This window comes from Pan paniscus, chromosome 12 (genome assembly GCF_029289425.2).
Source record: "Pan paniscus chromosome 12, NHGRI_mPanPan1-v2.0_pri, whole genome shotgun sequence".
Taxonomy (NCBI): domain Eukaryota; kingdom Metazoa; phylum Chordata; class Mammalia; order Primates; family Hominidae; genus Pan; species Pan paniscus.
In genome coordinates this window covers 115,779,777-115,794,760 of record NC_073261.2, presented here as the reverse complement: position 1 = coordinate 115,794,760, position 14,984 = coordinate 115,779,777, and the positions used below count along the sequence as shown (strand labels likewise).

At 46.2% G+C, this 14,984-nt stretch overlaps 1 protein-coding gene across 4 annotated transcripts in view; it reads left to right on the top strand.

Annotated features, from left to right (window-relative positions):
• ATP6V1C2 (ATPase H+ transporting V1 subunit C2) overlaps positions 1-14,984 on the top strand; it is a 91,968-nt gene that overhangs the window by 31,234 nt on the left and 45,750 nt on the right. For all 4 annotated transcript variants that reach the window (XM_034952610.3, XM_057301343.2, XM_057301342.2 and 1 more), the window contains 2 exons: positions 158-312; positions 3,827-3,894. In XM_034952610.3, coding sequence (XP_034808501.1) covers positions 184-312; positions 3,827-3,894 — 197 coding nt within the window. In that variant the 5' untranslated portion in view covers positions 158-183. The remainder of the gene's footprint in view (positions 1-157; positions 313-3,826; positions 3,895-14,984) is intronic.

Genomic DNA, 14,984 nt, shown 5'->3' with positions numbered 1-14,984 from the left:
GCCCAGGTGGAGATAAGAGCTTTGCTTTTGCAAATGGATGTCCTTGGAGCTCATCCTAGAAAGGATGAATTGGAGGGTAGGGAGTGGTGAGGCGGGGATATCTGACACATCTCTCCTTCTGTTTCTGTTTGTGTATGTTTGTCCTGGTTCTGGGCAGTCACTGGGTAAGAGAAGACTGGAAGCATGTCGGAGTTTTGGTTAATTTCTGCCCCTGGCGATAAGGAAAATTTGCAAGCTCTGGAGAGGATGAATACTGTAACCTCCAAGTCCAACCTGTCTTATAATACCAAATTCGCTATTCCTGACTTCAAGGTAAAATTCTTGGGGAGGAGTGAAAAAGGGATGGATTGGTCAGGGGGAGACGGGAGAGGGAGACAGGTTGCTACCTCAGGAAGCCAAGGAGAAAGTATCAAGGCAAAGGCAGGGGCTCTGAGGACAAGCTGAGGTTTGAGGATGGACAGGGAGGTGATGGGCTAGGTGGGATATCATGCCATAGTCCAAAATAAATTGTGATACCTATGTAGGTGCAGCCACAGGAAGGAATGAACAGGGGGACAAGGTTGTGGGTAGCAGTGTCTAATGCTTCAAAAAGTGGGAAGCACGTTAAATGCACACTCAGGTTCTCTCGGGTGTTCCTCTGGCTCCTCCTGGTTTGTCTGCAGCATCTCAGAAGACCCACCATATAGTTTAGATGTGCAGGCGGCTTGGGGGGCTTCAGCCTTGATTGTACTCTTGACCTGGGGGCAGGGGAGGAAATCTAGGATCCCTTTGGTCCTGAGGGAGGGGAAGGGAGGGAATTTGGTGGCAGAAGGGAGTTTGGGTCATGCCCAGGCATCTAAGGGTTCTTGGAGTGGAGGGCAAAGTTCAAACGAAACCAACATTAAGGAAGAACGAGGCCAGGCGCAGTGGCTCACGCCTGTAATCCTAGCACTTTGGGAGGCCGAGGTGGGTGGATCATGAGGTCAGGAGATCGAGACCATCCTGGCTAACACGGTGAAACCCCGTCTCTACTAAAAAATACAAAAAAATAGCCAGGCGTGGTGGTGAGCGCCTGTAGTCCTAGCTACTCAGGAGGCTGAGGCAGGAGAATGGTGTGAATCCGGGAGGCGGAGCTTGCAGTGAGCCGAGATTGCGCCACTGCACTCCAGCCTGGGTGACATGGCGAGACTCTGTCTCAAAAAAATAAAAAAGAATGAGACATGTGCAATTTTTTTCCCCCCGAGTAGCTGGGATTACAGGCGCATGCCACCATGCCCGGCTAATTTTTGTATTATTAGTAGAGATGGGGTTTCGCCATGTTGGGCAGGCTGGTCTCAAACTCCTGCCCTCAGGTGATCCACATGCCTTGGCCTCCCAAAGTGCTGGGATTACAGGAGTGAGCCACCACGCCTGGCCACACAATTATTTTACTTCAAAAAGAGTGGACTTACCGTGGTGCTTTCTGAGGCTGTAGGTTTCCACGGGGAAGACACTACAGCTTTCTCCCAGACCACATGGCACAGGTGCTGGTGAGATGGCACTGACTGCCCAGCATCTGCTCTTGTAGAAAACTGCCATATACTCCCTTTTCAAACCTCACTTTGCCCCTCCACCCAAACAGCTGCCCCATCAGCTACCAGGGTTGTAATGCTACCCCATTTGCTAACATTTGTTGAGCAAAGAGCTGACGGCTAGGTACTTCAAATGCATCACCGGGAAGCTGGCTCTGGGGACAGGCTGGGAGAGGCTAAGTGTTGTCAGGCTGGTAAGTGGCAGCAGTGGGTTCTGAAACCACATCTTGCTGCCTTTTTAAGCCTGCCTCTGCTTGTCCAGCAATGGACACTGTACGGGTGAGTAAATTCTGCATCCACTCATTGATACTGTGTGTGAGGCACTGTGCTGGACTCTGGAAGGTAAAAAGGTAAAAAAAGAAGACACAGCCTCTGCAGAAGTTGCTTAAAATTAAGTTACTTGAAAAGAAGCGACTTGTCTTGGTAGAGATATTCAGGCTTCATCATTTCCTAATTACTTTTTTTTTTTTTTTGGTTGGAGTCTCGCTCTGTCACCCAGGCTGGAATGCCGTGGTGCAATCTAGGCTCACTGCAACCTCCGCCTCCTGGGTTCAAGTGATTCTCCTGCCTCAGCCTCCCCAGTAGCGGGATTACGGGCACATGCCACCATGCCTGGCTAGTTTTTGTATTTTTAGTAGAGACGGGGTGTCACCAGGTTGACCAGTTTGGTCTCAAACCTTCGGCCTCCCAAAGTGTTGAGATTACAGGTGTGAGTCACTGTGCCCAGCCTCCTAATTATTTTTCTTAATTTTTTTTTCTTGAAATTCTGCCAAATCTCAGAACCTAATTATTTTTTAACATCTAGTTGGTGGTACCACATGATAGCAACCCTTTTCTTTCTGATTCTGTGAAAAGACCTTTAAATACAATTTTGGACATTGTAGTAATTTCTACACTAAGAAATAGATCATGGCCAGGCACGGTGGCTCACTCCTGTAATCCCAGCCCTTTGGGAGGTCGAAGTGGGAAGATCACTTGAGGTCAGGAGTTCGAGACCAGCATGGACAACATGACCAAACCCCATCTCTACTAAAAATATAAAAAAAATAAGCCAGGTGTGGGGCACATGCCTGTAATACCAGCTATTTGGGAGGCTGAGGCAGAAGAATCACTTGAACCTGGGAGGTGGAGGTTGCAGTGAGCCGAGATCTCAAAAAATAAAAAACAACAACAACAAAAAACAGATCATAAGTTCTCTGAAAAGAAAAGGACCGAGGTGAATGATGAAGTGGGAGGAAAGGAAAAGCTGCCTCCTTCCCCAGCAAGAATTTTTTTTTTTTTTTTTTTGAGATGCAGTCTCGCTCTGCTGACCAGGCTGGAGTGCAGTGGTGCGATCTTGGCTCACTGCAACCTCCACCTCCAAGGTTCAAATGATTTTCCTGCCTCAGACTCCCAGGTAGCTTGGATTACGAGCGCATGCCACCATGCCCGGCTAATTTTTGTATTTTTAGTAGAGACAGGGTTTTGCCATATTGGGCAGGCTGGTCTCAAACTCCTGAACTCAGGTGATCTGCCCACCTTGGCCTCAAGATCATGGTTAATAACAGAAAAGAACAGAGAAAAAGACGGTGGGGCCGGGTGCAGTGGCTTGAGCCTGTAATTCCAGCACTTTGGGAGGCCAAGGCAGGCAGATCACCTGAAGTCGGGAGTTCGAGACCAGCCTGAGCAACATGGAGAAACCCTGTCTCTACTAAAAATAAAAAATTAGCCGTGCATGATGGTGCATACCTGTAATCCCAGCTACCTAGGAAGGCTGAGGCAGGAGAATCACTTGAATCCAGGAGGCGGAGGTTGAGGTGAGCCGAGATCGTGCCATTTCACTCCAGCCTGGGCAACAAGAGCGAAACTCCATCTCAAAAACAACAACAAAAAACACAACTGATGGGACTGTCTTGGAGCAGAAAAGCTTTTAGGAATGAGAACTTCTTTAACTTGCTTTCTGGTGTATCTCTTCCTCAGCTATGGGGATTAACAACATGACTGACTAGCAGGCTGCCATTCTAAGAGGAAAATGAGCTGAGGTCAGATGGTAACATCATAGTCACTTCTTCCTATGGCAGGCATATGACAGTTTATCCTGTTGGTCAAAAATAAGTAAATAAAGACACCCCCAAATCCACTGGTTTCCATTAAGAGTTTTTTCTACTTTCCACTTTGGCCATTGACCAAGGGTGACAAATTCAAGATGAAGTGACAGAGTCCCTGCCGTGTTGTTGAGATGGCATCATGCTTGGCCAGAAACCTGTGAGCCTCTGACGTTTTTATGATCTGTCTAGGTGGGGACCTTGGATTCCCTGGTTGGCCTCTCTGATGAGTTGGGGAAACTCGACACCTTTGCTGAAAGGTAAAATATTCCTTATTTACTACATACAAGTGAGAATTTGACATTGTTGTCAGAGGACACAGTGTTCTTGCTTTGGCTGAACCGGAGTATGGACTTGTCTAGACCTGGTTCCAAAAGTGAGCAGAGAAAACCGATCAGTCCCCCTGCGGGTGCTGGGTCTGCAGGAGCCCGCCTGATTCCTCCTGGTGTTTTGTCTGCTGGAGGCAGCACTTGTTAAGGGGTTGCCTTCAACCTAAAGATCATGCATAGGTGCCGAGACACTTGGAAAAGTCATTGGTGTCGTTTCCCACCAAGCCTTTTTAGGTTTGTTTATTTTTTAGTAATAAATGCTCATAGTACAAAATTTCAAGTACAAAAAGAGGCCTGGTGCAGTGGCTCACACCTGTAACCCTAGCTACTCCACAGGTTAAGTCAGGAGACTGGCTTGAGCCCAGGAGTTCAACACCAGCCTGGACAATATAGAGAGCCTTCCTTCTTCCCTCCCTCCCTCCCTCCCTCCCTCCCTCCCTCCCTCCCTCCCTCCCTCCCTCCCTCCCTTTTTTGAGACAGAGTCTCACTCTGTTGCCCAGGCTGGAGTACAATGGTCTGATCGTGGCTCATTGCAGCCTCCGCCTCCCAGGTTCAAGTGATTCTCCTGCCTCAGCATCCTGAGTAGCTGGGACTACAGACACCCTCCACCATGCCCAGCTAACTTTTGTATTTTTAGCAGAGACAGGGTTTCACCATGTGTTCCAGGCTAGTTCCGAACTCCTGACCTCAGGTGATCCACCTGCCTCGACCTCCCAAAGTGTTGGGATTACAGGCCATGAGCCACCATGCCCAGCCAAAAGACCTTGTTTCTAAGAAAAAAAAAAAAAAAAAAGCTAGATGTGGTGATGTGTGCCTGTAGTCCTAGCTACTGGGGAGGCTGAGGTGAGAAAAATGCTTGAACCCAGGAGCTTGAGGCTGCAGTGAGCTATGGTTGTGCCACTGCACTCCAGCCTAGACAACAGAGTGAGACCCCATCTCAAACAAACAAATAAACAAAAACCCAAAGTACAAAAAGGATATATATAGTGAAAGTGAAGGTTTCCGGCCAGGAGTGGTAGCTCACGCCTGTAATCCCAGCATTTTGGGAGGCCGAGGCAGGTGGATCACTTGAGGTCAGGAGTTTGAGACCAGCCTGGCCAACACGGTGAAACTCCGTCTCTACTAAAAATACAAAAATTAGCTGGGTGTGGTGGCGGGTGCCTATAATCCTAGCTACTCGGGAGGCTGAGGCAGGAGAATCGCTTGAGCGGGGGAGGGGGGATGGGGGTTGCAGTGAGCCGAGATTGTGCCACTTCACTCCAGCCTGGGTGACAGAGCGAGACTCTGTCTCAAAAAGAAAATTAAGTTTTCTTCTCACCTGTTTTTCTCTTTCCTGTCCCCTAGTCCTCCATTGCCCCTCTTTTAAGGCAATTTTCCTATAACTTTCTAGGTAAGCCTTCCAGAGATAGCCAATACATGCACAAATAAATATGTCTTAAAATTAATATTATTCATTCATGTATTTGTTTCCTTATTTGTGTTTTTTGCAGACAGGGTCTGGCTCTGTTGCCTAGGCTGGAGTGCAGTGGCGCAATCATAGCTCAGTGCAGCCTTGAACTCCTGGGCTCAAGCGATCCTCCTACCTCAGCCTCCCAATTATCTGAGACTATAGTCACATGCCATCATGCCCAGCTAATTTTTGTATTTTTTTTGGTAAAGACAGGGTCTCACTATGTTGCCCAGGCTGGCCTTGAACTCCTGGCCTCAAGTGATCCTCTTGCCTCGGCCTGCCAAAGTGTTGGGATTACAGATGTGACTCACCACATTCAGCCTTAAAATTAATTTTGTACAAATGATAGCATATATTCTGCATCTTGCATTTTAGTTAAATAACGTATCTTAGAGATAGTTTCATATCAGTCCATAACTGCATGTTCTTTCTTTTAATGGCTGTGTTACTGTGAATAGATGTACCCTCATTTATTTGAATAGATTGGTGGATTGCTTGACTCCAGGAGTTCAAGACCAGCCTAGACAACATAGCAAAACGTCATCTCTATTAAAAATACAAAACATTAGCCGGGTATGGTGGTATGTGCCTGTAGTGCCACCTATGCAGGAGGCTGAGGTGGAAGAATCACCTGAGCCTGGAAGTTTCAGGCTGCAGTGACCAAGATCATGCCACGGCACTCCGGCCGGGCGAAAGAGTGACACCCTATCTCAAAAAAAAAAAAAGTGTATGAGGATGTTGTGGAGTCTTAAAATTATATGTCTTTGTTTAAATTATTATAAATCTGGGCCAGGCATGGTGGCTCACACCTGTAATCTCAGGACTTCGGGAGGCCGAGGCAGGTGGATCACGAGGTGAAGAGCTCGAGACCATCCTGGCCAACATGAAAATACAAAAAAAAAAAAAAAAAATAGTTGGGTGCGGTGGCCGGCGCCTGTAATCCCAGCTACTCGGGAGGCTGAGGCACAAGAATTGCTTGAACCCGGCAGGCGGAGGTTGTAGTGAGCCGAGATCGTGCCACTGCACTCCTGCCTGGGACAGAGCAAGACTTTGTCTCAAAAAAAAAAAATATTACAAATCTGGTATATAATCATTGGAAAACTTTTTTTTTTTTTTTTTTTTTTTTGAGATAGAGTCTCACTCTGTCACCCAGGCTGGAGTGCAGTAGCACGATCTGGGCTCACTACAGCCTCTGCCTCCCAAGTTGAAGCAATCTCCTGCCTCAACCTCCCGAGTAGCTGGGATTACAGGTACATGCCAACATGCCTAGCTAATTTTTGTATTTTTAGTAGAGATGGTGTTTCACCATGTCGGCCAGGCTGGTCTCGAACTCCTGACCTCAAGTGATTCATTGGAAAGCATTTATAGATCATAGAATAGCATGAAAAAAATATAAATCACCCATAATTAAGCCATCCAAATATAACTATTATTATATTGTGTTTACAGTGCGTACATCTAATTTTCTCAACATATAAATATAATTTCTGGATAACGTAGTAATAGTAAGATCAGGCTGGGTGCAGTGGTTCACTTGTAATCCCAGCACTTTGGGAGGCCAAGGCAGGAGGGACAGTTGAGCCCAAGAGTTTGAAAAGAGTCTGGGCAACATAGTGAGACCCTCTCTCTACAAAAAGTAAAAAATACTAGCTGGCTGTGGTGGTGCACCTGTAGTCCCAGCTACTTGGGAGGCTGAGGTGGGAGGATTGCTTGAGCCCAGGAGGTCGAGGCTGAGCTGAGCTGTGATTGTGCCACTGCCCTCCAGCCTGGATGACAGATCGAGACCCTGGCTGTGGGGTAGATGAGGGCAGCATTCCCCAAGGGCTGGGTGGTGGCCTGCTGGGCTGTAGTGCTGGGACTCAGTGCTCTGACTGCTTCCTTAAAGGGTTTCAGGGATTCCTTTTCTTTTTCTTCTCCTAACCCTTAACATTTGTGAAACTTTCAGGTTTTTAGGGCCCGTGGACTTGCTCTTTTCTTCTTAGTGGAATGGTGGTATGGCTGCTACTGCCTTGTTTGATGAACTGTATGGAATTAGGAGTTCTAGTGAACATACTTTGAGTATTTCTTTTTTTAAGACAGAATCTTGCTCTGTTGCCCCAGCTGGAGTACAGTGGCACAATCTTAGCTCACTGCAACCTCTGATTCCTGGGCTCAAGTGATTCTCCTGCCTCAGTCTTCCAAGTAGCTGAGATTACAGGCATGTGCCACCAGGCCAGGCTAATTTTTGTATTTTTAGTAGAGATGGGGTTTCACCATGTTGGGCAGGCTGGTCTCGAACTCCTAACCTCAAGTGATCTTCCAGCTTCAGCCTCCCAAAGTGTTGGGATTACAGGCGTGAGCCACTGTGCCTGGCCACTTTGAGGATTTCTAATCTGCAGATAAGTGCTATGGGCTAAAAATTGGGTTCTCTGTGTTCTGTTGCTATTTACCTTTTGATTGCCTAAGAATAGTAGGATGCTTTTGTTAGTGACATTTTGCTTTGTATGGGATGTTGGACTAACACACAGGCACTCCTAGTCACCAAGTAGTTTGCTGTTCACAGTGGTTTTTTTTTTTTTTTTTTGAAATGAGATAATACACAGGTGTAAACCTTTTTTTTTTTTTGAGACGGAGTTTCACTCATGTTGCCCAGGCTGGAGTGCAATGGCACAATCTCAGCTCACTGCAACCTCCGCCTCCTGGGTTAAAGCGATTCTCCTGCCTCAGCCTCCCGAGTAGCTGGGATTACAGGCATGCGCCACCATGCCTGGCTAATTCTGTGTTTTTTAGTAGAGACGGGATTTCTCCACATTGGTCAGGCTGGTCTCAAACTCCCGACCTCAGGTGATCCACCCACCTTGGCCTCCCAAAGTGCTGGGATTACAGGCATGAGCCACTGTGCCCTGCCAACAATTTTTTTTTTCATGAGACAGGGTCTTGCTCTGTCGCCAGCCTGGAGTGCAGTAGCACCATCAGGGCTCACTGCAACCTCCACCTCTCTGGCTCAAGTGATCCTCCCGCCTCAGCCTCTCAAGTAGCTGGGACCACAGGTGCACACCATGCCCAGCTAATTTTAAAATTTTTTGTAGAGACAAGGTCTTACTATATCTCCCAGGCTGGTCTCGAACTCCTGGGCTCTAGCAATCCTCCCACCTTGGCCTCCCAAAGTGCTGGAATTACAAGCATGAGTCACCACACCTAGCCACCATTCCTAGTCTTTGAGAAAGAAAACTCAAAGAATTTTATGAATGGCTCTCTCATTCATAAAATCTGTCTGCTCTCAGACGAATGAAGGGAAGTAAAATCATGCTAAATCAAGTATTATCAAATCTCAGGGCCTGTCCTGTAAAAGTTAATATCCAAGAAAAAGTGACTTGATCCGGAAATGTTGACTCCCTTCTTAGGCTTCTGTGCACCACAGGGAGGTATGACTGGCCTTGTACAACTTATGGCCTAGCTGAGAAGACACATATTAATAAAATAATCACATCACATAATCAAATAATGCTAAACGTAAGAAAGGCCTGTAACAGATGCCATTGAGAACAGCCCACTGCCCTAGGCTAGTGAATGCCTTAGGTTTTCCTGGGCAGCAGTGACAAACCGCAGAAGGAGACTGGTCTCGTGCAGGAAGGTTGGCTTAAGAAATGTGAACTGGGCCAAGCGCAGTAGCTCATGCCTGTAATCCCAGCACTTTGGGAGGCTGAGATGGGTGGATTGCTTGAGCCCAGGAGTTCAAGACCATCCTGGGTGACATGGTGAAACCCTATCTCTACAAAAAATACAAAATTTAGCCAGGTGTGGTGGTGCATGCCTGTAGTCCCAGCACTTGGGAAGTTGAGGAGGGAGAATTGCTTGAGCCCAGGAGGTCGAGGCTGCAGTGAGCAGAGATCACACCACTGCACTCCAGCCTGGGCAACAGAGTGAGACCCTGTCTCAGGAAGAAAAGAATAAAAGAAAAAAAAAGTGTGAATAGTTCCCTACCTGCTGCAGAAATGGTAGCAATTCTAGAGCTGTCTTTGCTACCAATTTTCTGCCCTAGTGCAAGTCTTTTAACCTCTTATTCACTAAAACCCCTTTAGCTCTGAAATTCTGTGAGCTCTGAAATTCTGTGATTCTGGATTGTTATTGTTTCCATTTTAGTTTCTTTCTTGCTTTCTTGCTCTTCTTGCTTTCTTTCGCTTTCCCTTCTTCCCTCCCTCCCTCCCTCTCCCTCTCTCTCTCTCTCTCCCTCCCTCTCTCTCTTTCTCTCACTCTTTCTCTTTCTTTCTTTTTGACAGAGTCTTGCTCTACTGCCCAGGCTGGAGCGCAGTGGCGTGATCTTGGCTCACTGCAACCTCCGCCTCCCGGGTTCAAGTGATTCTCCTGCCTCAGCCTTCCAAATAGCTGGATTACAGGCACCCACCACCAAGCCCAGCTAATTTTTGTATTTTTTTAGTAGAGACGGGGTTTCCCCATGTTGCCCAGGCTGGTCTCGAACTCCTGACCTCAGGTGATCCGCCAGCCTTGGCCTCCCAAAGTGTTGGGATTACGGGCGTGAGCCACCATGCCCAGCCCCACTTTAGTTTCTTTTTTGTCTGTTTGCTCTGTTTCCCCAGTAAGTATATTAGTGTTTTGTTCTGTACATACTTGTTGCACAAGTTGCTTTTAGTGGTAGTGTAGCATATGTTTAAGAAAAAGAAATGAAGGCCAGGCGCGGTGGCTCACGCCTGTAATCCCAGCACTTTGGGAGGCCGAGGCGGGTGGATCATGAGGTCAAGAGATCGAGACCATCCTGGTCAACATGGTGAAACCCCATCTCTACTAAAAATACAAAAATTAGCCGGGCCTGGTGGCAGGCGCCTGTAGTCCCAGCTACTTGGGAGGCTGAGGCAGGAGAATTGCTTGAAACCAGGAGGTGGAGGTTGCAGTGAGCTGAGATTGTGCCACTGCATTCCAGCCTGACGACAGAGCAAGACTGTCTCAAAAAAAAAAAAAAAAAAAGAAAAAGAAATGAAAATGCGTGAACAGGCAAGACTGTGGCTATAATTGTGAAACAGATAGAACCTGTGCAAATTTAAGTGTTTTCTAAACAATAAGGACTAGGTGTGGCAAGAATGAAAAATCACTGTGGATTGTTTTCGTTTTCCTTGTGGGTATATATTCTTAAGAGCCTTCCTATCAGGGGGAAGGAAAATGGTGTGGTCTGAGCACGTCAAAATTCTAATCTTAGCTTTTTTCTAGTCCAGGGGTCAGGGTGTCCTGTGTTGGGAGTTGGTAGAGGTTGGGGTAAAAGAGTGGGTTATATGTACTAATAAATCTGGAGAATGGCATCAGTTCTTTGAAAAGTCCTCGAGTGTTATTAGGTAAATAAATGCTAGCTGGGTCTGTAACCTCAGTAGCATAAACCTGTCAGCACTGCTTCTGCCCAGGAGAACAGAGAAGGCACAAGCGTTTTCAGGGTGTATTGTTTCAATATCCTTTTATTATTTATTTACTTAGGGCACTAGAGTGTTTTTCCATGTAGTTGGAAGGCAGCTTTTGCTTACGAGAGCTTTCTCTCTCTTTTTTAAATTTATTCCTTCATACTGCCTTTGTTAATTTATTCTGTATTTGCCCTATCATTCATGAACATTTGAAAAACCAAATGCTATTATCTTTTAAAAAAAAACCTCTCTCCCTGTTTTAAAAAAAAGTTTGAGTCCTTCACAGTATCTTAGCCTGTTTTGCGGTGTTGATTGACAGAGTGCATTTCCCAGGCGCTGGGGCGGTCAGCGGGACCTCAGCAGGACCTCCTGGGTGCTGTGGTGCTTGGTGACCGTTGCTTGCCCCTAAGTGCTTCCCCTGTCGTTGCTTGCCCCTGAGTGCTTCCCCTGTCTATGGAATAGCTGCTGGCTTTTTCTTTACCCACATGGTTCCATGGAGCTGACTGAGGGTTGGCTGATCAAAGATTTCATAGCTGAGTGTGGATGTCTGCTTAGTGATACGTGTGAGTCAGTTCTTGTAAGGGCATTCTAAAGAGAAGTAAACTGGAATTGTAAGAAGCATATGGGCTTTTCTTCTCTGTTGGTGGAAGAATGTCAGATTGAGATGACCTATGTGGCATTTCATGGGATTCAGTGAATAGACCGCGGTGCATGACTCTGTAGGCCGCATGCATGGTGGGTTGCTCTAAGCTGCTGGCAGCCCTACTGTGTGTGTCTGCTGGGCTCCCACTTTCCACGGCGGCTGTTCCAAGCCTCTTCACCCCTCCTCCTCCCATCTGCCCCTGCTGAGCCCTCTTCCTCCTTCCCAGCTCCCGGAGACTCTCTTCCCCACCTCTTCCCACACCCTCTACCATCACACCCACAGATTTACCCTCTCTAACACACCCGGTGCTCCCCTCTTTCATGGCACTTGCCACAGTGGATTTTGACGTCTTCTTGTGGGATTATTTGGTCATATTTTTCTTCCCTGTCTTTTGCTTATGATTAGATCCCTAGCACCTGTAACATGGCAGCCCTTGGTGACTGATTGAATGGATGAATAGAGGGAAGCATCCTGGGTTATAAGAGCTGGGCAGCCCGTTAGAGATCTTATCTAACCTGCAAGAGTTCCAAATGAGGAAACAGGCCCAGAGAGAAGATCCTAGAAAGACAAAGGCGGACAGGGGTGGCAGAGGAGGGAATACACTCCAGATCCATCAACTTGCCATTAATGGTCTGCCTGTCTGGGTCCATCTGCCCTGGGGGACTCTGTGCCCTGGGCTTTCCACGATGCTTCCAGCTCGGAGTCATCGGTAGAACTGACCAGAAAATGGCCTTTTTCTCTTCCATTCCACCCTCCTCCCCGATTGTACTATCAATCATTGTTACTTATGAAAACACTTAATAGTATTTATAAATCTAGACATTTAAAATGGCTTACTGAGCCTGGGTAAAATAGCAAGACCTCCTCTCTACGAATAATACAAAAAATTAGCCAGGCATGGTGGGGTGTGACTGTATGCCCCACTACTCAGGAGGCTGTGGTGGGAGGATACCCTGAGCCCGAGTGGTTGAGGCTGCAGTGAGCCGTGATCGAGCCATTGCACTCCAGCCTTGGCAACAGAGTGAGACCCTGTTTGAAAAAAAGAAAAAAATATATATTTTGACTTAAATAAAATATCTTGTTAAAGTTAATTTAACCTGTTTTTACTTTTTTAAATGTGGTGACTAGACCTTTTTTTTGAGATGGAGTCTTGGTCTGTCACCCAGGCTGGAGTGCAGTAGCATGATCTTGGCTGACTGCTACCTCCCCCTCCTGGGTTCAAACAAATCTCCTGCCTCAGCCTCCCAAGTAGGTGGGATTACAGGCGTGTGCCACCAGGCCCAGCTAATTTTTGTGTTTTTAGTGGAGATGAGGTTTCACCATGTTGGCCAGGCTGGTCTTGAACTCCTGACCTCATGTGATCTGCCCACCTCGGCCTCCCCAAGTGCTGGGATTACAGGTGTGAACTGCCACGCCCAGCCTTAGACATTTTTTAATTACCCAGGTGGCTTGAATTATATTTCTATGCACAGCTTTGGGCTGGAGCTCTAGAGAATTATTATCAAATTTGGACATGTGAACAAATCTCCTGGTCTTTTTTTTTTCTCTCTCTCTTTTTGAGAAAGGATCTTGCTCTGTCACCCATGCTAGTGTTAGTCATGATCACAGCTCACTGCAGCCTTGAACTCCTGGGCTCAAGCCATCCTCCTGCCTCAGCCTCCTACAGGAGTGTGCCACTATACCTGGCTAACTTTTTTTTTTTTTCATTTTTCTTTTGTAGAGATGGGGGTCTCTCTATGTTGCCCAGGCTGGTCTCAAACTCCTGGGCTCAAATGATACCCCTGACCATGGCCTCCCAAAGTACTAGGATTATAGGCATGAGCCACTCTGTGCCAGGCCCTCCTGGAGACCTTGACAAAATGCAGATTCTGACTCAGTGGATCTGGGCTGGAGCCAGGATTCTGCATTTCTTGCAAGCTCTCCAGTGATGCTCGTGTTGCTGGCCTGAAGACCACATTTGGCATACTAAGGCTGAACACGTTAACTCACGGCTCTCAAACTTGAGTGTGCATCAGAATCATCCTGAAGGTTTGTTAAAAATACATCACTGGTCTCCACCCCGAGAATCTGTGATTCAGGAGGTCTGAGTTGGGGCCTGAGAACCTGCATTTCTACGAGTTCCCAGGTGATACTGATGCTGCGGGCCCTGCCACTGTGCTTTGAGGATAGCTGCTTTGAATGGTAATGAGGTGATCTGTTTCTAGAAGGTTTAAAATATGTCATTATGACATGTTTGGACCTGGTACGTTTTTAGTAGTTCTTTAATAATATTCACAAAATTTTTCAGTACTGTTGCTCTGTTAGTTTTCTCTTTGGAGGAGGAGTAAATTCGCAAATTGCATTTTGCTAGAAAATCATTAGTTTCATGAACTCTTTCAAGTTATTTGAATAGAGTCTACCTATATATTGTATCTATGCATCCCCCATTTTTTAGTGTTTGCATTTTCTTTGATTAGGCTACCCAGTGGTTTACCTAGTTTGCTTTTAAGAGAAACAACTTTTTAATACATTGATCAATTTTATAATTTTTCTGATTTCTAATAGTTTAACTTCTGCATTTATCTTATTTTCCTTCCTCTTCATTTGGGTTTATTTTCTTGCTCTTTTCTGTAAAACATGCTTAGTTACATGCTTAGTTCATTTTTTTTTGTTTAGTTCTGTAATGCTAACAGCAATGAAGTTTTCTCTGAGTGTTATATAATTTAAATTTTGATATGTGGTATTTTCATTATTTTTTTCCTGATATTGTGCTTTTTTTTTTTTTTTTTTTTTTCTGACAAGCTCGAACTCCTGGGCTCAAGCCATCCTCCTGCCTCAGCCTCTTGAGTAGCTGGGATTACAGGTGAACACCACTATGCACAACTAATAGTTTATATTTTTTATAGAGACGAGGGTTTCACTATGTTGCCTAGACTAGTCTTGAACTACTAGGCTCAAGGAGTCCTCCCACCTTGGCCTCCCAAAGTGCTGGGTTTATAGGCATGAACCGCTGTCCTCAGTCAATTCTGCAATTTTTAAATTCTTTTATTTTTGTTTTTGTTTTTCATTTCTAATTCTGTTGCTTTGTTAGAAAGTGAATTAAGTTGGCCAGGTGTGGTGGCTCATGCCTGTAATTCCAGCACTTTGGGAGGCTGAGGTGGGAGGATCACTTGAGGCCAGGAGTTCGAGACCAGCCTGGCCAACATGGCAAAACCCCATCTCTACTAAAAATACCAAAAAAAAAAAAAAATAGCCAGGTGTGGTGGTGGGTGCTTATAATCCCAGCTACTAGGGAGGCTGAGGCTGGAGCATGGCTTGAACCCGGGAGGTGCAGTGAGCGGAGATCATGCCACTGTACTCCAGCCTGGGCGAGTGAGACTCTGTCTCAAAAAAAAAAAAAAAAAAGGAAAAAGAAAGAAAATGAATTAGGTGCTATTCTGACCTTTGGGAATTTGAAATTTTCTTTGTGACCTAATCTATTGCCTATTTTTCTAAGTGTTTCATGGGTATCTGAAATGGGTGTGTTCTCTTGTTTTCATTGCGTAGCATTGATAAACGTCTATTG